We start from the raw sequence: 25,299 nt of genomic DNA on the forward strand, positions 1-25,299 counted from the left end.
CCCTAAGTTAAATCAGTTTACGAGTTTTGAGTTTCTGTTATTGTGTTCTTGTTCTTTCGTGCATTTTCGGTGTCTCAAGACCAGTTTCGCCATCCTACAATATCTTCTCCATCTCCAGTATTTTTATCGATAACTATAATGTTGGCTTCGTTAATTAAGTATATCGTACGAACTTCCCTATTATTTTTCCATATTTGTAACACAGCTTAATAAAAATTCAAGCGAAAACGTAAATCTACGTGACTCGTCTTAGGAAGAACGGGTGTTTCAAAATGGAAAAACGTAGATTTACGCAGCCTGTTCGTTAAACGTTAACTTGAAAAATATTAATTTGAAGTATATTTATGCGTGAAGAAAATACTTTCATAATTATGGGCACATATATATTTAATTCCCTTAGAAAATGCTTGGAAACCGAGAAGTACAGCGGAAAAACAACCCGTTTGTTAACCCTTTCGCTACTACAGGCGACTATAGTCGTTCTCCATAAAATGCCACTGAGGTACTACAGGCGACTATAGTCGTTCTCCATAAGATGCCACTGAGGTACTACGGGTGTTAATAAATGTTCAAGTTAATAAAGGAGGATACTTACAAACCATAGGAAGAGTTCAAACTGAGAGCTGTTATATTTTCAGCCTGTTCTCCACTGTTGGCAATCGTTAAACATATCAAGGTTGCCTGGAAGCCTGCAGCCCTCTTCTGTAAACCAGTCTTAACTTTAAGCGGTTGGTTCGACTCATTATTTTTCGACTCGCTACTTCCTGAAGTATTACCAGCTGGAGAATCATGGTCGGATGAACTTTCGATTTCCTTGGCTGGATCAGCTGTCAGTGATATCTCTAAAGTCTACAGTAAACGCCAATGAATCGTTACAATTGAATTGGCAAGCATTAAATTGTTATGTTAATACTATAATATAATTATGCAAATCAAATAATTCCCAATTTAAAACAAAGTCAAACATAATAGCGTTCTAGCGTTTATAGGATGACTTTTAGTACGTAAATATGATTTTATAGAAAAACGTGTAGTGGATTTTGTTTTTCAAAAGTCGAAGAATTAATAGCTTATTGTCAGAAAAAAGTAACCAAAATTGGACTTCTTTCACAGAATAATGCCAGAAAATAAGAAAATCATGACAATCTATGTTATTTAGCAGTAATGAAGAACTCCTTTATTTCTACTTTTATGATTCATGAAACTATTTCATCGTGTCTTCTCTTCGTAACTTAATTTCTAAATTGGCTAGTGTTCATTTCGCACTTCTAATTTATACGAATAGAGTAAATGTAATAATATGTGTTTTTCTCATTGTTTTTTAAAGGTAATAATAAATATCACGGGATATTTTAAAAATAATTCTTTACTCAAATCGAACTCTGTATATTTCATTAGAAGTGACAGTTTAGTCAATGCACCCTTTTACCGAATATGTTCCTTTTAATCACGTTAATTTATAAATTATAAAAAATAATGAACGATAGAAGAAACTGAAAAATAAAAGATCTCAAAAATGAACGAAGAAAGATATTAGCTATGCCAAAAAGAAGATAAAATGATGAAGCTACTAGGATATTTAAAGTCTTTAAAACAACTTTAACGTATTTATTAAATATAATATACAAAAATCTTGAAGAAACTTAGAAAACGAGCATAGGTCGTTCTATTTTTCGATTAGAATTATTCTATTAATTGAATTATTTAATTATTCTATATAATTCTATTAGAATTATTTCTCTATTAGGATTTTATTAGAATCAGGAGTGGAAGTAGTAAAATAAATATATTCGTAACTGCGAAACAAAAAGATCAAACACGGATTTGAAATATATTATAAATAAATCACCTTATTACGTAAATAATAAAATTAATTTTTTACTTTCCCTATAAAAAAAAAATTTATGTGAAGTATTTTTGATATGGGACAAATATGAGGAAGAACTTTGGAACATTTGCTCTGTCCTGTTTTTAACTTTAAAAATATTTTACGCTATAATTCGTTACACGAGTTCTGTCAAAATTGATGTTTTAATAACAAATTGAGGAAACTTTTGAAGCTACAGAATTGATTTTAACGTTAACACTGGAACTACCGATCTTTGATAGACACCTAAACACATTAGGCATAGATAATAGTAACTTTAGAGATACGATGAAGATAAGTAAGTATATTAATTACAGTTCTATCGCAATATGAGTGAACACTAATTTTTTTCAAAGTAGATATACATTTTTAGTAATTGCAGAAAGAGAAATTTCGAGACTAGTCATTTGGACCGGATTGATACTCTTAGTGTTAACATTAACATTAGAAAAGTGTTAGAAACACAATCATTGGAGGTCTGACTTTGGTTACTTTTCTTTACAAAGTTAAACCGAATACCGAATTTTCCGCCATTTCTTTTTAACTGACTAACATACTTCACGTTAACATATATACAAAACAATTACCTTCTCAGCGATCTAATCATTAACTGATACAACATTACGATGTTAATGTTATCGCAATTGTTAAGGCTTTTATACTCCCATGATTTGCATACGCGACTGTTATTAAAATTATATGTGTATGTTAAAAAATAAATTACTTACCACTACTTCAGACATACTCTCAACTTTTTTGAATTTAAATAAAACAACGTGTCTTCCACTTCCCGCAATAGCTAATTTCCGACTTTCGGGACAGAGGAAGATGAGTTGTATCGCTAAAGGGTCTTCTTCCGAGTCTATACTACGCGTTCTACCTTTTTCAAAAAGTTTCGCTGTCTTCAATTTATAAAGAACTTGTAATGTGCCTGCCGATGCATCCCAAAATTTTATACTGCCATCAGCGTGCCTGAAAATATGTTTGTTAGTACTATATAGTATCCTAAACAATTATTATATTGTATTAGTGGAATTCAACTGTATTTCGGTTACATTTTCTAAGAAATAAGTCACTTATAATCACAGAATATAAGTATCAATGTAAAATACAAATAATAAAATAGGTTTGAAATATACGTGAAATAAACTTGACAAATGTAAATGAAAGAATTATATGAGATATGGTAATATCATGTAACGAACAATATAATAAAATATTAGTAAAAAAATAAATTTTGCTAATATCTAATAATAATCTCTATATGTGATAACGTATTCTTTATAAAATATTTTTAATTTCATCAAATATTTTATAATATTTTAATTATAATTATTTACTGTACGTAACATTAAAACCTTTTTAAGTATATCAGTAATATAAAAAATTGAATAATGTATGTAAACACAAAATATCGTTTAATATACTTAATTAAAATTGACATAGAAAAATGATTTATTTAAACATTTGTTAATGTGATAAAGATTACCATTTTATCGATGAGACGCTCTTATAATAATATAATTAAACACTTTTCAAAATAATAAACTTAGGTAAAGATATGTAGCTACGAGATATGAATAACGTGTGACATTATAGTCTTGCAATTGAATATATAATATTCTGTAATGTATTCGTAATAATATTTCTGATTCAACAAGAAAAGAGTACTTATACATTCAATTCTTCAATAATTTAATAACTTAACTTCCAAAAAATTTTAATTCTTATTAAAAAAAGAATAACATTTTTACTGCTTCGTTACTTTTAGTGTTATAGAATAGTTCAAAATAAATTCCATGACAGTGAGTTATTTCTATAAACATATTACAATAATTATTTGATAAGATAACATATGAAAGAAGTAGAGTGAAAAATATGCAATAGATTAACATAAACAATTGATAAATAGACATCATAATTAAATATTTATTTTCCTAAATGTATATTAACCCTTTGCACTCGACGATTTTTTGGCTGGAGAAGAGTAGAAATTTAAAGATTCTCTACTAAAAAATTGACGATACTTTTTTGAGCAGTAAATAAAGAATTGTATAATAATAGAATTGTAGAATTATTTGATTTCGATACCTCACACACTGTCACATTACATTAAATTTGATATATTAATCAATATCGATCTTCTAAATTTTATGAAATGGTGACTGAAGATCACCTCTCAAGTGCAAAGGGTTAACCCTTTAACTGCTACGCCGAAATCACATGTTTCCCTCAGGGCGCCACGGTAGTGCACCGTTAGATGCAAGATTTGTTCTAATATGTTCTTGATGTTCTAATAAAAATTTTTAATCGTTCAATAGGGCACATTTTATTTCGAAGTATCTTCTAATTAGCGGTTATATTCAAAATACACTAACTGTCAATTTTCATTTAATGTAATTCAATGTAGTTCCAGCGCTCCGGTCACCAATGACCACCGTGGCGTCACAGGTGAAACCGTGGCCGGTCATATATGACCAACGTGGCAATCAAAGTTAAAATATATATTATATCATATTAAAATATGTACTAAAATATACACACTAAGATAATAAATATATTTTTCTTTTAAAAAACGTATATACAAAATATATATTTACCCGGTTAATATAATTTCATTGTAACCGCTTGAGCTTGAGCTCCATTCACCACCAGATATGGGCCAGTCCTTTTCACTGAACCCTGTCTTTTTTTGAGACTTTGACCCAACTGAATAAAAAGCTGGTACTAAATCCGAAGGACAGTCTGCAAAATATGCACAGCAAGTCACAGGTGATTCGTGTATATCCATTGGATAAGGATTTTCGAAACATGGAAATCCAGCAGTTAATAAATCTATCACAACCAAGTCGTTTTGTAGTAGAACCACAACAGCATATGGATCTTGATAATCTATAGAAACAGAAAAGATTATTCATAGCAATTCTCTACGTGAAGTCACAAAATTTAGAATTACATACACTCATTTATCAATTTTATCTTTTCTCTTATATAAAAAGAGACTTTTTCATATGAAAGGATAATTCGTGTAGAAAGAAAAATATATATACATTGTATTATTGAATCTATAAAACATATTAATTTTTATTGCTACATTTGCATATATATTTTATATACTTTCTATAATAAACTGAAAGGGATTTTTAATAATTATGTTAATATACCACTGGTCCATGGATTTTCGCACAGCGTTATGAAGTCTATCACATTATGTTCCATTTCTAGTACAGTGGTGGTTTTCCCGTGTATCACCGTTATGCTTGGAGTTCGGCCAGTTGTGTCGAACGCCAAACCACCGGAAAATATGACGTACGCTTCCCTAAATTAATAAGAACAGCTCAACGTCATTCAAGTCCCGAACGTTTAATCGCTTGAAGTACAGAATGTCCAGCAACATGTAGGATATGCTTTAATTCTTTGTCTTAGGACGTTTTGTGTAATTGTAAGAATAAGATAAGAAAATAATTTTAAGAAATTTTTATAACTTCGACCACGTATTTGTGTATGAATAGACTACGATCAAACTCGGATCTAAATTTTCTTGTATTTGTTTAAAACAATTTTTTAAAATAAAATTTCACTCCTTCAGAGAGAATTTCGACTCGACAATAATTATGTCTGCAAAGGATTAATATACGTTAAACTGTTAACTAATTTTTAGTGCTTTTCTGTTCAAGTCATACGAATTATATACGCAACTCATGTCGTTATTAACCATCTAGCACCATGTTATGTGTAAATACTACCGATAGTACACTACGATCGAATGGATGTGTATGACAGAGCCTAGTGCGATAGACGAGCGGAAGTTAGTTTATGATTGCGGTGTGTGTTTGAAATACCTGGTCCACTGTGATTGTGGGGAAAGAGACATGATTTGGAAGGAAAGCCTGAGTGTGAAAAGAGGACAGAATGAATGGTTTAAATAAGAATACATGGGCACGGGCGAGTCAGTGTGCCAATCTTAAAGAGTCGAAGTATGTCCAAAGTCTAAAACAGTCAGTGTGTCGGAGTGTGTTAGTCAGTGTGTAAACCATTATGTAAGAAGTCCAAGTCAGTCTAAAAAAGATCAGAAGAGCGTGCCCATAGCGAATCTCTCTTGTTTCATAGTCGTCATTCTAATCATAAGCTTATTTTATTCTATTAATAAGTTAACAATATTATCTTGAGTCAGTCCACCCAAAATCCGATCCTACATATATGTCTAGGTAACGGTAATAAATATGGTACAAAATGTACCAAATGTTCACGATTTACATGGAATATCAGTGTGGGGTCTCGAGATACCCCGTTACCGTTGAACAAGGGACCGTGCTCCGAAGATTAATTATGCTGTAAGATTATACATAAAATATGAAGTATTGTTTCTAAGTATTCTCTAATACAAGTAGTAATAAATGCTGAAAGATTCATTACTATAAACAATTATCTGTAATTTGTAAAGAATGTCAAATGTGATATTTGAAACAACCTCACTTTTATTATTTTCGAATACTTTTAAATCCATATATTAAATAGATCCTACGTATTGCTGAATATTCTATATAAATAATATAATTATTACACAAACAATTCACAATATTATAACAATTAATTTTAATATAATATTCACTCTTAAATCAAATAAATTAATATGTAGAGTGTCTCAGCATATGTATTATAAAGATTTGTTTCTCGAAATTGTTAACACTAGAACTACCGATCTTTAATGGGTACCTAACTATAACGTGCACAGATTATAGTAATTTCAGCGATACGATGAATATGAGTGAATATATTGATTACAGTTCTTTCTTAATACGAATTGATACCAATTTTATTCTTAAAGCAGGTGTATGTGTTTGGTGATTGCAAAAAGGAAAATTTTGGGACCAGTCATTTTCACTGGGTTGGTAGTTCTAGTGTTAAAGACAGTAATAAACATATTTTTGGACTTGTCTGCTCTCCGTATAAATACTTTCTTCTGTGACTAACAAGAAACACCAGAAGTTACAGAATTTCTAAAAAGCAGAGAGTCTCGGTGATTTATTTTAATAGATATATAAATATTTGACTTTTCAGTATATGTTTTTAATTTTAATATTTATCTAAGGGAATATATAGCTACATATACATACTTTACTCAGTTAGTTAAGTTAGTTAAAAAACTACATATTACCATAAGAAATAAAATTAAGTAAAGGCATCAAGAAATCTTTTAATATTTTAGCCAAGTCTCTATATAGGGTTTGATCTATATAGCCAGATGACTCATACCTTCTTGTAGTGAAACATGATTTATGATTTCTTTCTACGAGTAAGAAATAAATTTTCAAATAATTTGCACTTGAAATATGCAAGTTATATAATTACTATTTAAGATGACCAGTTTCAGAAGTTTTGTTTTTCGGTTATTGAGAACGTATAGTTGCTATTTGCAAAGTTAATGATTACTTTTATTAACAAAAAAAAAAAAAAAAAAAAAAACGTAACTATATAGATATTTCATCGTATCACTTAATAACTATCAAAAATAAACGATGTTCAGATACATTACAGATCACCACTCCCAATCTTAATCCTTTTGCTACTACGGGTGACTATAGTCACCGGCCACGAGACGCCATCCAAATACGACTATAAAATGATTAGGTGTAAATAATATGATTATACAAGAATTAGTGATAGAATAGTTTAAGATTACTACTCAGTGAAAACAATAAGTTCACCAAGTTCTAAACGCTGTATTTCAAGCACTTTGTATGTTGAGCCATCAATTTATATCTTCCAAGTGACTTGAAACAAAAACACAATGAATTATAAACAAATATACTTCAGAATAATGAAACTGCAATTGCACGGGGTAGAAAAATGAATTTTTAAAAGTGTTGTAAATTTTTAAATTAGAGTCACTCTACATATAGAGTAGAATTTTTCAATCTATGTGTTAGGACATAATAACAAGTCACATTAAACTTGCAATAAATCGCAAAATGAATATCGTTGATCTTATACCTTTGCATAATAAAATTCAAATAATAAATAATGAAATCAAGGTTTACTTAAATAGATCATTACATAATATTAATTACATAATTGGAGCAATCCATTAATTATTGTATTATATAACATTATATTACATAATATCACAATTAATATCATATAAATTAAGAGACTAAATTTACATGTTTGTAAATTTCTATATGAATAAATAATTAAGTAATAGTAAAACTGTAGACATAAAAATAAATTAAAATATATAATATATTGTTTGAATATAAAGTGGGTTGTTGTAAAGTCAAATATTTATAATATTCAATGTTTCAATACATATGCTTAATGTATCATTTGAAAATGGTAAAATATTTCAATAAGCAGGAAGTTTATACATAACAGGATGGTTATATTTGTTTATGCATAAGTATAGATATCTGAAAAACCTTTGCATATAAATAACAAAGTAAACAATTAGTTTTATAATTTCAAAACTATAAATAGGTATGAAAAGAGAACAAACTATGAAAAAATTAAAAGCTTTTTAGGGTAGAAGAGAAAAACTGACTTTAATGTCATATGCCATGAGAATCTACAAAGTGAATAAATAAAAATAAACACAATATAAATAACCCGAAGTGAGTTTATGAGTCACGTAATTGAATTATTATTGTTAAAAATTATGCAATGACAGTAAGTTAAATATGCAAATGTTATCTACTCTTCAAATTAAATTTGTAATAATTTATATTGTATTTCTTTACTATTATCTGAATATATTAAAGCATATAATAAATGAAACCAAATTTATTAAAAATTCACCTAGGAACATGTTACGATTAATATCTCTTTATTTAAAAATTAGAGAATGATTACTTGCATTATATTTGTTAACAGTCAATGTGAAATTTACTTAAACGACGTATTTTATTATATACGATATTCCACTGCATAAGACTTCTAAAGTTATGGAAGTTTAATCATATTAAGGCTTAGTATTTAAAACCTAGTCAACTAATTGTAATACGAGGAGAAAGAAAGTTAGTTATATCTTACCCTGATCTTGAAAGTTTCCACTCAACCTTTTGTATTGGTTTACAGGGTTCTGGCTCACCATCTTTAGTAGTTTTTGCTGTAAAGTATACGTAATAAGATAATATACAATATGCAGTATCCTGAAAGATATTGTGCAACATATATACACAAAAATTAGGCAGTATATTTTAAATTAAAGATTATATATCATGATATCCTTGGATATTTATTTCTTTATTACTTATATAAGTATATAAAGAATTATTTAATACTTCTTTATATAAAGAAATATTTTTAAAATATTTATTAAAGTAATAAGGAGACAAATAATTTAAATAAGATTAAATTCAAATGAATATTAAATTGATGCAAAGAATTGATAATTTTGGTCTCACTATTTAAATATTTTTAATTGCTGAAATTTACTTTTATAAATTAAATTGACATCCCATTATACTACAAAATAGAATGAAATTATATATAAAGACTTGTATGTATTAGTGTCTTATATTTCATATGGTAATTAAATAAAATATGATAAAAATTTGTAGATGATTAAATACATACGCTAATTATACAATTAATATGATTTTATACTTTTATGATTGAGCATATTACATATACACATACACACACATATATAGAAATATAATATTTATAAATATAGATAGAAATGAGAAACTTGATTTTAGTGAAGTATAGTATATTATATTATATAGTATATAGTATAGTATATATATTAATTTAAAAACAAGATTATACTAAAAACGAAAGAGGTGGATCAAGTAAAAAAATTTTTATTTTGACAACTGATTGAAATAAAAAAAAGACATTAGACAATGTTAACATAAATATTTTTATGTATTTATACTAAACATTTTTGTATATTTTTAAATTTCATATTTTATTAGCACCGTTTGAGAAATTTAACTGACGTAAATAAACAAATTTGTAACTTGTAACTAAAAATAGTTCGGGGGGTCGGGTATCTTTTGAAAATTTCCCCCACATAAAAAAAAAAGAAAAAAAAAAGAAGGTTTGGTTAGGTTAGGTTAGGAGAGCCTAAGCAGGAAGAAGGAGTTTCTTCCACCCCTGAGCTTAGCGTGGAGGGAGTTTTCCCCTCTTTCAGAGAAGGCCCTTGCCTTCTAAACGAGCTTAAAAGGGCCCGTTCTAGAAGATAGAGTATAATTCGTGAAGTTCGTTAAGAGTAGTTGTTTAAGTCGTTGGCAGTTCGTTAACAGTTCGTTAAGAGTTCTGTAAGAGTCTTTTAAGAATGAGTCTACAAAGAGTTGTTCGTTATTAGTAGCAGTCTTTAAGAGTTAATTAGTCGAGATTAAATCAGATCCAGTCCCTAGTCTGCGGAAATTTAGAACCGAAGTACTCTCCAGAGTAGTAGAGACTGTATGTGACGCTACAATATGTACATATTTTATACTCTCTGTTAAATAATTAACATTTTATTAAATATTTCCATCGACATGTTTAAAACTTTTAAAACAAATGGGAAAGAAATATTCTCACCGTGTGGATGCGTTATATTCGTTGGTCTTAATTGACGCACCGTCCATGTTGTCAGGGAGCCATCAGTGTGACTACACATAAATTGTTTACCCTCGTGATGCCAAGATATCGATCTCAATGGTACATCACTTTGGCATCTGTAATCCGCATTTTTTGTCTTTAAGTCCCAAAACACTATTTGCCCCGATTCATATCCTATCAGCATCTGAAATCAAAGATTAGCAGCATGATAAACGAGTATCCTGGAAAAGGAAATATTTATATCGGAAATAGCTAGTCTAAGAAAGATGTTATATGTAAATTTTTATAATAAAACGGAATTTTCATAATACACTGATATAATTTATAATACAAATTACGTACACACAACAAGGACAAATATGAGAATGTAGTGCAGAATGGGTCACAAAATTTGATATTAGTTTAGATGCAACACGATCGACGACTTTTTTGAAACTGTGTGTTGAAACTGTATGTAATTATGAATTGTAACATGAGTAATTAATGGATATCCAGCACGTTGACATTCGAGAATTATTATTACAAGTATAAGTAACTAAAAAATAATATTAAATAAATATTTACGTCCAATTTGGCAATAAGTATCACTTTCCAAGTTATCTCTAACTAGTCATTTACAAAAACCTGCTGCTTTCCATACATTAATATTTATAAACGTAGGATTTTGATCATGTAAATCGTGCACCATATGCAAATTTTACTACATGTAAATTAAGTGAAATATTCATAAGAATTTATCAATGATGTAAATTTTTTAACAGGATCGACGTTTTTACTGACGGAAATACTACAAAAATATTCATTTTCATATCATAAATGAACAAGAAAAATATCAATATTGCTAGATTTTAAATTTGGTGTAAAATTTTAAATGTTTGATGTACGAATTTAATGTATATACAAATACATGCGCGATTCTGCAAACATATGTAAAAGTTTACGCGCACACAAAATACATAAAAATAAGTCCTGGAACGATATTTTAAGCTTATAAAAATGTACAGAATATTATTATGAGAATGTACAGGACGATTAGAAGCAGGTAATTTTAGATGAAAATAAGTGAAAAAATGTAGAATAATATACTTCCATACCAAGGTCTGACTGTAAAACTATCAAAAATATCAAAAATATCAATAATATTGAAAATGAGTTTATATTAAAGCAGATCTTAAATTACAATTAGTAGAAAACTTTTGGGCAATTTCTTTAATTTCACCATTTCCCAGAATTGTTCCATTTTATGACAAATGTATTATCTAGAATCTTATATAGTTATAGGCTCGACTGAATGATTTTAAACTGCGCGCCAAACGCTCACAAATTTAAATATAAAATATAATAGAGATAGCACTACCATTTCTTTAAACACTTTATTAAAATTTTCCATTTACCTAATTAGTATTCCATTTTCTTCGAGTAGATTAGTAATAGAAGAATTATTAAAAACCAGGTTTATAAAAGATAATTTTAATTAGAGTAGCTTCCATAATTGTTCTACTTTCGAGTATCTGATAAGATTAAAGTTAGTAGTAATTGAATTGAATGAAATAAACATTCATTAAGAATTTTAAAATGTATTATTTATCAGGAATTAGGCCTAAAAAATTTAGTTACACATTTCCATTTTTGAGGTAGTTACGTAATTCAAAATCTTGTACTAGATGCAAAGATATTCCATTTTTACAATAACAAAAGCAACGACGATAGTATTCTAAATTTTAAATAAATATCGTTTGTACGCTAAGATTTCATTATATAAATGTTATGTTACCACGTCTGTATTATTTTTCAAAAATAATTTTATTTTTTCGCATGGAATAAAAATTTGAATAGAAAATATTTCCGTGAAAATAATGCAAAATTCAAACAAAATTAATCGACAATAAATAGTACAGGAAGAATTCAGAAGGATTCAGGTTACAAACGATTGACGCCATCTTGATCGTAGAAAATATTTTTTCAATTAACGTAAGATCGCGAATAAATAACCAACTCAATAATAAAAATATATTTTATATTTATTACAACCTTCTTCGTGGAAAAATAACACATTCATAATTCTACAAGATATTTCATTTTATTCGATTCAGTTATTTATTTACGATCACAATTGCACCCAAACGCGACGTGACACGATCAGATAACTGAAAGTAAAACTATCGTAGAGACTATATTATAGGAATGCTCCGTTAATATCGACTTAAAACGTTAGTATCATTATTATCGTGTTTATTTTATTATCGTATCGTATTCTCGAGAATAACAAAGAGCACGAATAAAGATAAGAATTAAAATAAACATACAGAAAACTAGTAAATTTATCATTTGAATTTCGTCATAATGTTCATTTATAATCTCCATTCATATTTTTATTGAAGTCAAAAGTTATAATATATATATCGATTAAAATAAATTTAAATACGAGTTTAATCCGACTATTTTGATGTAAATTAAATGAAAATATGCTCAAGTACGTATAATTGTATGTAAAAATGAATAGGTCCTCATATAATTGGAGCAAAATTAACCATTTGCACTCGAGAGGCGCCCTTCAGTCGTTATTTGATAAAATTTCGAAACTCGATATTAATTAATACATCAAATTTAAAATAATGTAACAGTGTACGAGGTATCGATATTAAATAATTCTCCGTGTTAATTATTATACGATTTCTTATTTAGTGCTCAAAAAATATCATCAGCCTTATAGCAGAAAATTTTTCAACTCGTACCCTTCTTTAGCCAAAAAATCATGGAGCGCAAAGGGTTAATGCACACGTGATAAAAATTAAGTTTGTTAAAATAATATTGTTAGCACAACTACATAAAGAAAAATTTTATTTGAATATGTAGGATAAATTTTGAAGGCGAATTTAGAAGCACTATAGCAAACAATTAGTAATTATATTTATATAAACTTTACTTTGAACATTTTTCATCAGCTGATCCAAATACTAAAGCGATGCTTCTCCAACGAATTGATAATGTTCTTTCTTTCAGCCAGTCATTTACAAATCAAAATAATCAGATTGAACCCACATTTTTAATTTATTTTCAATTTATTTTAGAAATTTCAACTTATTTCGAGCTCCATTGCAATTGTGTTATCAAAAGAAACTAGAAGTTGTAAAAAATTTTCTTTTAATTAGTTACTCTGTCTATTTTACCAATTTGAGTTAAGCTGAAGAAATTTTAAAAATTAAAATTTTATCTCAAACTCGTTAAAATCGACTTTCCAAATTAAAAAATTTCAATATTAACGGAGAATCACTGTATATAGAACTTTTAAAAATGAAAGTTTGAAAGAACCTTCTGCTCATCAAGAAATATATTATAAGCAGAAAAAAATAATTTTTTTCAGAGAAATATAGAAATACCCCTTTAAATTTTATTTATCGAATATAATTTTTCACACTTTGGCGATAACTTCGTAAAAATTGATTTTATTTGTTTATACATAAATTTCAGCTTGAGTTGAATTTTTAGGACTTGGAACCCTGAAGAACATCTACTGAAAAACATACTAAAATCTTACCTGTGCTGTCTATTATAAAATATAGTATAACGATATTATAATATTAAAATAGACAGTATGTAACGAAAAATGTGTCAAATTATTCAATTACCAAGTCAACCATAATGTTTTTAAATATTGCTTAACTAGAACTAATTTCATATGACACATTTCCTATTTTCGTAAGCAATGCTGTATAATTTTATTCGAATCACGTGGTAAAAGCCACTTATAACACAATTTTATTCGAATTAGGCTCTTCAAATTTCATTATGGTTATCTTACATACATGATACCTTTGAATAAAAATATGATGTACATATGACGTTCTCGACCTTCCTTGTAATGCCGCTCCATTTTTACATATCTTAAGTTTCTTAAATCGTATGATGAAATATAATTTACATATACAAAGATGACAGAAAATACACAGAAATCGCAAAACTACATAAATGTTTCATGAATTGGTTAACGTCTACGTATTTATAGTTTGCATTCTGAGCGTTAGATATCTTCAAAAGACACATTGTGTGTGCATACGAGGGTGGTTCTTAATAACGAATAATCCAAAATGTTTCAGAGATCTTTTTCATCGTGCCCATTATAATTGTTGCAATCCACTAAAAAATGATGTCTATAGTCTTTGAGATTAGTTACGTAACGAAAAATGAAGTTTCAAACCCCTGGGAGTTCTGTGTGAAAAATACAATACAGTATAATATAACAATACCTGGTTAACTCTTTGCTCTCGATGATTTTTTGGCTAGAGAAGAGTAGAAATTCAAAGATCCTCTATTAAAAAACTGACGATACTTTTTTTAGCAGTAAATATAGAATTGTATAATAACAGAATTGTAGAATTATTTGATTTCGATACCTCGCACACTGTTACATTACATTAAATTTGATATATTAATTAATATCGATCTTCCAAATTTTAGGAAATGGTGACTGAAGCTCTCGAGTGCAAAGGGTTAATATTGAAATATCTGGATCCACAAAGTCGAGATCAACAAATCCATGGCAGATTCGAATTTCTACGAATTCCACGAGTTCAACTCATACCGATAAAATAAATATAGCAAACGAAGGTGAACTGGAGGACAAAGTTGTCGCCACTCGAAACTTAAAGCCAACCGTCACTTCAGTTGACAAAGCATGAAATTTTCAAAACTTTTATTCCCCCTCGATAAAAAGCATCGCGGTAACGTCCAAAATGAGTTCAGATGGAGTTTAAATACAATTTAATTGGTTCTTTCACTCGCTGGAATTCGCTATATTTAATTTATCAGTCTGAATCGAAGTCGGGGATGATCCCTTGGATGGAGTATTCCCGAGATTTGGGGACTGAGTGGATATCGAAAGACTTTAACCAATATTAACCAGACATTGCTGTAATTTGAGATAAGTGACTTGACTTTTGCTCAGTTTCTTCAACTTTCGTGCTAATCCACCACTTCTGTATGGAAGTGACAAACAGTAATCGAGTTAAACGTGATCAATTGGTGATAGATCAGAGAGATCAGTTCGAACACCCAATAAAATTATACCACCTAATAAAATTTTCTAATAAATTAATATAATAGATTAATCGTTATAATAATACTAATACATAAATAATATTTGAAATTAATATTAATACATTGATAATATCACAAATTAAAATGAATACAAATGAAAATTTTCATATTTAAAATCAGATTCGAACAAAACTATTTCCACAGAATTATCAAAATTTCCTCAACAAAAATAAATTGAAATATAATTAAATTCCATTATTGTTATTGTTACATGAAAGAATAATCAAAATGATAATTGAAATTCGTGTATAGTTACAAATAATTAATTAAATATAGTATAAATAAGGTCTATGTTTAAATTTATTTACACTAAAAAGATTTCAGCAATTCGTTAAAAATATTTCCACAAAGAACTACTGAAAAATTTCCTCAACAAAAATAAATTCAAGTATAATTAAATTCAATTATTGTTATTATTACAGGAAAGAATAACCTAAACCAAAATGGTAATTCAAATTCGTGTATAATAGCAGATAGTTAATTAAATATAGTACAAATAAAGTCTATGTTTAAATTTATTTACACTGACAAAATTTTAGCAATTCGTTAAAAATGGTTTCACAAGGAACCACTGAAAAATATAAAAAATCGAGTTTCAAAATTGATTCAAAGTAGATAACTCATTGAGTGTTCAAAATCGTTCTTCTGATGTGTGGCTGACTGATCACGAAAAACTATAGCATCTCTCAATTCTCTTTTATAAAAGAGAATTATATACTACGCTAAAAAGACTTAGCGTAGTATCTTCAATCTTAGTACTTTCATGGTACAAAGACTGATAAGAAGACGGTATCCTAGTTTCAGATCTAAAGCCGTCTTAGATCACTTATCCAGGCCTACTGTATTGTGTACTATGCGCTGCTCAGAAGATGATCCGTGGGAAAAATGTGGGTTGGATTGATTCTATTTCGATAGACCTCTGATAATACAATTACAAAGAAATAGAATACGTGTATCTTTCTTTACTCGTAGAAATATTAGCTAGTGTTAAGATTACTGTGATTGAGTTTCGAAAATGAATCACCTGATGTTAAAGAACTAGTCCTCTTGCTTCCACATCATCTTACAAATCATTTCTTAAGCAATGCATGGTACGTTGCTTCATCATTATTTCAAATATAATTTCAAAAATGCCAATTTTTCTGACTGTTGACCTATTTTCTTTTTTCTCTTGTTTTAGTAGAAAATTATTTTCAGTTTTCATAGCTTCTGTAGTCATCTTGATTTAGGCGATTTAAACTAATTGTAAGTATTCGTTTAGATATTAATATGATTTCAAAGAGGTAGTAGAATAAAATAAACCTTTTTGCATTATGTGAAAATATATTATCTCTGAAGAAAAAGATTTAAGAAAAATTTTTAACCAGAAACCTGCTAATTTGAACAGAAGATACATCATAGTTTGGAGAAAATGGTAAATAATAGCTGAAAGTTAATAATAATTAATTTACTATTACATAATATACGTAAAAATTAAAATTGAAATATTTACTTTTTGTTAATTATAGCTAATAAACGTAATTAAATATGTGTTAAATTATTGCAGATGAAATTCAGAAAAGGTATTTATCACAAATTGTAAAAGATTACTTATATCGTTTTTCCAACTGTATAAATGGAGCACTTTTGCAAGTAGCGTGAATTTAATAACAAAAACGTTAAGTTTTATACTTGTTATTCGCGTTATTTTGCAAATAATATATTTCTAAATTTTTAAAAGAATTTATTTTATTCCTTTACATCTTCGAATCCACTTCAGCATCTAAACTCAATTGAATAATATAGAAATTATAATAGTTAAAAATTATAAAAGGTACACCACTCGAAACATTTCTGCTTATATTTATAACCAGATTTTTAAATAAAACAACAATCAGATAAATAGACAGCTTAAATATTATAATATTTATACGATATAAAATTGAAATTACTGCGTGAATTTCATATTTTCTATGTATAGTAAGTCACAAAAGTATTCTTCTCTTTCCAATTGCCAGTTCTAAATTGCTATTCGTTTACAACACAAGTTTCAAAATTTTTATAAATGAGGATGTGTATTGCATTAAGTGAATTTTCTACTACTTAAATACCATATGAACTTTATTTCAAGGAGTAACTCACTATGCCAAGACAAATTAAAATCAATCGTTGCAAAATTAACATCGTCGCATTAAAGATTTGAAAATACTTATCACTTATATAAAAATATTAATATTTATTATTTTAATACGTAACTGTTAATAAATATTTACGAATCTAGTATGCTTTAATTTTAAACTTTATTATAACATACATTTACATTGATAGGAACTTTGAAACATGTGATGCAAGAGAAAATAATTATCTGAAATATGTATTATTTGAAATATAAGTATGAATACTCGTATGACACACTGTAAGACTCCCAGAAGTATGCATTGACATGTTTTACCATTACTCGGTCTAATTCAAAGTCTACTGCCATCATTTTCTTATGAATTAGAACAATCCCACGGAATCAGATGAAGAAGTCCCAATACAAAGAAATAAGAACGAACCTAATATACATACACATACATATATATTAATTCTGATTTCGATACAATTATATTAATAATGAATTTGTGTATAATGTATAAAAAGATGAGTGATTATGATTGCGAGATAAATTGTTATTAAGCTCTTGATAAGTTTTGTGACTAACGCAACAACACTATGCTTGAAGCGATATAAAAGTAATGGGACTTGGAAATATGGAAAACAAGAGGATATGATCTATACAATAAATATAGCTATCGAATTTATACGGTTATTTAGGGCTATTTAATTAATTTAAATATAGTTATTTCATCTATACGATAAATGCAGTTATTTAAAAATAATCGTGTTCGTTACTATCGCAACAGATGCATCCTTATTTAAAATAAATATTAGTATTTAAATAACGGAACGAAAAATGAAAATTAACTCAACCAGAGCGGAGAATTTCAATTAAATATAAAACCGTCGACTTCAATTAAATATACTTGTTACTCATTTTGTTGCGAATTTAAAATAGCTCCGGGTGCATGAATAAATTTAAGTGAAAATCGGATATGGTATATATTTATAAAGAAACATATTGCTAATAAATATTGCAACTTTAATTTGGCTCGAATACAAGGAATAAACAAGAGAATGTTAAATGGTCCCATTACTTTCCATCTGCATAACACATGTATTAGTAACAAATCAAACGATACGACTTTATCAGAAAGAAATAACTTCGTTAAACCATTTTGTACGACAATAATAGCATGCACGCATGCACACACACAACATGCAAGCACACACTTCTGAGTCTTGTTACAATTAACACCTTAAGGAAGATTTATTATTAAAAAAAAAAAAAAAAGGAAAGAAAAAAAGAAAAAAAAATGAAGAATAACATGTTGAAATGAACATTGAGAATATCCTAACATCATGATTTCATAGTTTCATAATTCGACATAATATTAAATAATGTAAGGTAATGACGTCATGGTAAGGATGGAGAATAATGCAAAATAAAACGTACTCAAAAACACGCGTACCTTGCTCAAATCTAAAGGATTATCACTCAAGTGTACTACAGCACCAGGATGGGTCTTTCTAGATCTGGAAAATATATATACATATATTATATACGTGTGCGTGTGTGTGTGCGCGCGCACGCACGCGCGTGTATACGTGTTGGTATTAAGTGTGCGTTGTCGTGTAAGTGTATATGTGTCGTATTCGTATACGTAATCTAGATGCCTACATATATTTTCGTATAGAATCAGTTCATATAATTGAATATATGTGAGTTCAGCTGTTGGAACGTTCAGATACAAGTTTCATTCAAATTTTATACACAACGTTCTATTTTTTATTCTTTTTCATTTATTTCTTTTCTTTTTTTTCCTTCTCCTTTTTCGTTTCTATTATTTGGGGGCAAAGAAATTGATTTCGTTGAAATTTTGGAAATTGATTAAATTCCTTTGAAATAAAAGTTATTATTTACCGATATGCTTCAGTACCTGTACGAATCAGTACGATATATTATAATCTATGAAAACAATAAGAAAAATTAGGAAAAAACTTTAAACAAGAAATCAAAACAGATGCACAAAATACGATGAAAGCTGTGCTTGTGCATAATGCGTAACATATACATAATAAATATCACCTTGGAAAATCCTAAATTATCGTTTTTCTTTCAATTTTGTTATTTTTGGGGGATAGGGGAGAGAAATCAGTCTAACCAGAGTATTCTGTAATTTCGGTAATGCTACATTTGTATTGAGAAAGCTATATTTTATTTAACTTCGAAGTAAAATCATGAGCAAGAAGAATGGATTAAACTTAAAAGTATTAAAGGTCACAAATTATATTAAACGTAGGGGTTAAAATATCGATAGATCAGTTTTCATATCTAAAACAACAAAACGGTTATAACATTTTTAAATTACACCATAAATGTATTTCCTTAAATCTTTCAACTGCAAATCTTGTCCATTTTGATGATTATTTTATTCCTAGAAAGACTAGAAAGAAATTATTTCATAAATATCAATGCGTCGTACCAATTTTATAAAACAGCTTATGGAAATTATTTTTTTATATTCTCATGGCCATTGCTATAATTTCGATTAATTTAGATTAAATACTGCAAGTAGAAATTAAATATCAATATCTATTACGTTATTTGACATTTACTTCAATTTGAAAATTTGACGTGTTTTACTGAATGAATAAATTGAAATGTAGAAAAATAAATTGGTATTATAAATACTATACAATGTTTGTTATTTGTACTATTAAAGAATATATTCTTCCATTCCATGAGTCTAAAAGAAAAATAAAAGATTGCCTTATTCTGTGTTTATAGTAATATGTAAAATCATGTACAGAAATAGTAATATATAACAAATTTGCATATTTTCATTTGCAGTATAATGTTTTAAGATATATTCCATTAAATTATTTTGAACACATTAATTTTTGTATTTTATTAATAATTTCATTGTCATTAATCATCATTTATTTTTATGTTTTTCAAAAATTAACTGTATAAACACGAGATACATCTTATTGTTATGTCAAGAGAATGAACAAGTTCTTCGTGAAATTAAAAATATTTAATATTTTAATATAAATATAAAAATCAATAATATAAAAATAGAAAAAATAATCTTTAAATGTAATTTATTAATTTTTACTTTAAATAGAGAAAATTATTAATACATAAAATTGTAATAAACATTTTATATATGTTTCTTTCGTTAAAAAATATAATAATTTATAAATGAAGTAATTAAATAGTCATAAATTTTTCTTTATGTAATACTATAATATAAATCTATTCCTTACACTCATTTATTTAATAAGTATCAAAGAATAAAAATGAGCACCGGGTTTTAGATAACAAGTAATAGTAATAAATTGCATCCAAATTTAATATTATATGAGATAAATATGAAAGAGCAAAAATTTTTAAAATTTAAACAAGAATAATTTTATTGTATATTAATTTTATTGTCTATATTGAATAAAATTGAATAACACAAAAGATAATTTTGATATTTCGCATATGAAATTCTAAAATTACATACTAAAAGAAACATTAATCCCAATAATTGCATTCTTCATCAAACATTTATTAAAACAAATGTATTTTATAATAAGAATACTAAATCATCAGATTATTGTAATTACTAGAGTGGGAGTGTTTGCGCAAATATATATTTTCATAAAAAATCAGTAACAAGTGAGATTTAAATAGAAATATATTTCGTCTTTAAATGAATTCTTTATTTTATTTATATTGTTCTCCTTTAGCTATGTTATATTATTATACATTATATAAACATTATTTATTGAGCGTTCAAACAAATTTATTGTGTATTTAAAAATAAAAATACACAATGGTATACATTATCAAATACCTAGACACAATTATATGATGTCGAAAAAAGAATCGCGAAAAGTATCACATCAAAAATATGAAAAATATCTGTGACAAGAAATACTCTCATATGAAACTTTGAATATGTATCGAACTAAAAATTAATTTTAACTAATATACTCACAAGTTACCACGAAAAACATAGAAAAATACAATTTAAATTAAAGTCATAATATATAAATAACAAAGATTTCATTACTATAACACATCTCCAAATTTGTTATGCATGTATTGCATATTTCTTTGCATGGTTGTTAGTATATTTTCACAGCTCATATATATTATTTGCACATTCTGAAATAGTTTCGATACATAAACATTTCTACTTTAGTAATTACGCATAAAATATTGAATATAAAAAAATTAACATATCTTCAAATTCATATCTTCAAATTAACATATCTTTTATATGAGTTTTTGGAATATATTTAAGTATGCATTATCAGAATTTTGCTTCTATCGTGAAAAATTGAATCGAAATAAAACTGTAAGATTTCTATTGTTTTCTTTTTCATATGAAATTATTTGTTATAGTCGTAGAAAAATAAAAATATCTTTAACTAACCAGCTTCAAATTGATTAAAGCAGTGTTAGATCTATAAAACTGTTTCTGTAATCTCTAAATTTAACTCTTTTTCTCAACAATATTTCAAACACATTACTAGGAGATGTAAATCATTTAATCGTGAAAAGTATAATAATAGCAGAAGCTACAAAAAACGTAATCGAGGAACCTAAAAAATTTACTTTTCAAAATAAGAATCATATTAAATTTACTTATCAACCACAGTTAATAATTGTACATGGTATAACCTCAGTTATTTCAAATAATAATTGAAAATATTATTCAAAAAAAGTTTTATAATGGAAAAAAGACATAAGGTTAATAATACTAAAAAATATCGAAAATTTAATAGTTATTTCATGATATTTACTATTTACTATTAATTTTCACTTGAAAATATGATTCAATATGTTTCATAATAAAAGAATTAAAATAAATATATATCTCAAGAAAAATAAGTTGTAAAAGTAAGTTGTAGTATATGTAGTATATTAATGTATAATAAATGAAGTAATAAACCACATTTATTGTGTTGTATATTAAGTACTTTCATATTTAGGATATACTAGTTATTAAATTTGAGGATAAAAATTTTGAAGATATCCTCTTTACCTCTGTACCTCATTTAAATAAAAATTATTACCATCATATTATGTCTTTTTTCAATTTGCTAAATTCAATTTCATAAATAATATTCTTATTTGAAATAAAGAAGATACTGAACAATATCTGGAGATATAAACAAAGTTGATAGAGTACTCTGTATATATAATTACACATAACAATAATTGTATGTTATTATAAAATTTTGAATACATTTCTTTTATTACAAACCAAGTATTGACTTGAACTTTAATACGTCAAACTTATCTTGCTTGTTATATTCACTTTTAGTTTACAAAATATAATTATTTATATCTGGTAAAAACATTGTATATGCATATGCAAAATACTTATTAATTTATACCAGTGTATTGCTTATAAACTCTAATAAAACTTTTTCCTCTGTCACTTTTATCATGTCCATCACTAGCAGATCAAATAAGCAAGTTGTGCCAAATTATGTGTGAAATTTCTATACATACATTTAAAGTTTTCATACATTATTCACAGACTGAATATTCATATATTAGTTAAATATGACACTTTCAAAAACTTGTTAATTATTTCTTGCTTCTCTGATTATAAACACACTGCCTTGCAATTTAACTTGAAATAATTTGAAATATATTAATTTTGTTAAGTATTACACTCAACAAATATATCAATCACCAATAAAATTTTGCAATTATTATCTATCTGCAAAAATATCTTTTGACACTAATGACTTTGCTATTGTGAAACTCTTCACAATCACATTATTAGACACATTGATATTCTAATGATACAAGATTTACAGTTAGATTTACATATTTACTCAATATTATTTTTATATTATATTTACTCTTAAAATTTTATTTGCACAAATAACATTATTCTCATCCTTCTTGGATAGACAAGAGCTAAATGGAAAACTTTACACAGTAATTATTCATTAATTACTATTATATACTAATTACTTATACTGTTGATTTTTGAAAATTATCATTTCAATCCACTAATATTTTTCTGAAACCGCTCATTTTAAAATAAAACATTAAAATAAAATTACAGGGAATGGTTTTAGAATTCATGTTCTTTGGATTAAGTATTCCCTCCATACATTCACACATTATACATATGCACACATCCTAATACAACGTACTTATGATTGCAAATTAAACTTCTTAATTCTAATCTCACTCATCTTTTTGGAAATAACTCCAATTGGTACTTATAGCGGCAATGGCTAAGTTAATGGACATTATAAAGCTTATTAATATTAAAATATACTTAGTACTTGATAATTTATATCAATACACTGTATGTTATATTTTCACGTATGACCTTTAGTTCATGAAAAATAAAGAAAAGAAAAATTTATTTTCTTTGAAATTAATACCTTTATCATTTACAATATTCGATTTTAGATTAATTTTTCAATTTTTTTTTAAATTACTTTCATTATTATGTTACATTTATATTCCTTTCGACGATGACATAAATCACATCGTATATGTATGTATTTCCATCATAAAATGTAAGATATCACTTTTGTCTTATAGCAAAAATAATTAAGAAATTAGCAAATTAATGTATAAACGAAACTTAGGTACATTCATTTCCATGACATACTCGACACAATTCGAAACTGTATATAGGTTAATTATACTTATTTAATCTATCTAATGTTTAATATTATCTTCACAGGTTGTCAATAAAATGTTATAATTGGCTAAAAATGTAGTGAAATAAAAACCTCCATTGTAACTCGTTTTATCAAAAAATCCAAGCTATTCATTTAGTAATTGGTAAACAGTCCAAATATATAAAGAATAGGAGTGAAAATAAAGGTATTGAACAAGACATAATTGCAATTTAATAGTGTGTGTCGCTCGCATTGTTTATTCTACACATGTACACTGTGACACTGTTCATAGTTGATCAATCGTATCTATAACTTAAGCCACTTAGACAAACGTTTGCGTACTTACATTTCGATAGCCTTGTTCCAATTAATTACATATCCAGAAAGGACAAACGTCTCGATATGCAGTACGTGAATGTTCCCTCGTTCTGTACCAACGTACAGCCATTTACTTTGCAGTGGTAGGTGGATGTACGTTATTCTGTTTAAAATACGATATATTAATATTTTTAATATAAACGAGATTTAAATAATTAAGTAATAATAATTAAGTAATAATCGTCTCAGCTTTATAGATGTGCAAATAACAATTGATAATAATAATTATTACTGTTACAGTATTGCCAATAGTAATATTTTAATAATATTATTGACAATATTACTTTAATAATATGTATTAATATTATTACACATTATACATAATATTATTGGAAATAATATTATTTTGATTTTATTATTTATTCTCAGCCAGTTCGTATAAAAAGTATACGTGCACAAAGAAAAGTAATTATCATCATTAATAAACACGAATAAGTATAAAGAGAAGTATAACTTAAAAACTGACCTTTCTCTTTGAAACTTGAGACTCTGCACGACCTGTGGTATTTTCTGCCGAAAATTCCATAGATGCAAGGTGTCGTCCGCAGTGGCAGAGACTAGTGCGCCCTCGTTAATTAAAAACTGTAATTGTATCACCGCTGTACATCCCTCATGCTTTACATGAGCATCTACACCTGGTCGACCCAAACTATTTTATACCGTTTCGA

At 27.1% G+C, this 25,299-nt stretch overlaps 1 protein-coding gene across 1 annotated transcript in view; it reads right to left on the reverse strand.

Annotated features, from left to right (window-relative positions):
* Positions 1-24,611, reverse strand: part of LOC108550886 (syntaxin-binding protein 5-like) — a 78,164-nt gene extending 53,553 nt beyond the window's left edge. Inside the window, 8 exon segments of the mRNA XM_017904786.1 lie at positions 596-849; positions 2,596-2,839; positions 4,468-4,759; positions 5,032-5,186; positions 8,897-8,972; positions 10,397-10,601; positions 19,066-19,129; positions 24,600-24,611. Of these exon segments, the coding sequence (XP_017760275.1) occupies positions 596-849; positions 2,596-2,839; positions 4,468-4,759; positions 5,032-5,186; positions 8,897-8,972; positions 10,397-10,601 (1,226 nt within the window). The 5' untranslated portion in view covers positions 19,066-19,129; positions 24,600-24,611.
* Between the last annotated feature and the right edge of the window lie 688 nt (positions 24,612-25,299).

The sequence above is a fragment of the Eufriesea mexicana genome, unplaced genomic scaffold (assembly GCF_001483705.2).
Source record: "Eufriesea mexicana isolate 0111107269 unplaced genomic scaffold, ASM148370v2 scaffold3380, whole genome shotgun sequence".
Classification (NCBI taxonomy): domain Eukaryota; kingdom Metazoa; phylum Arthropoda; class Insecta; order Hymenoptera; family Apidae; genus Eufriesea; species Eufriesea mexicana.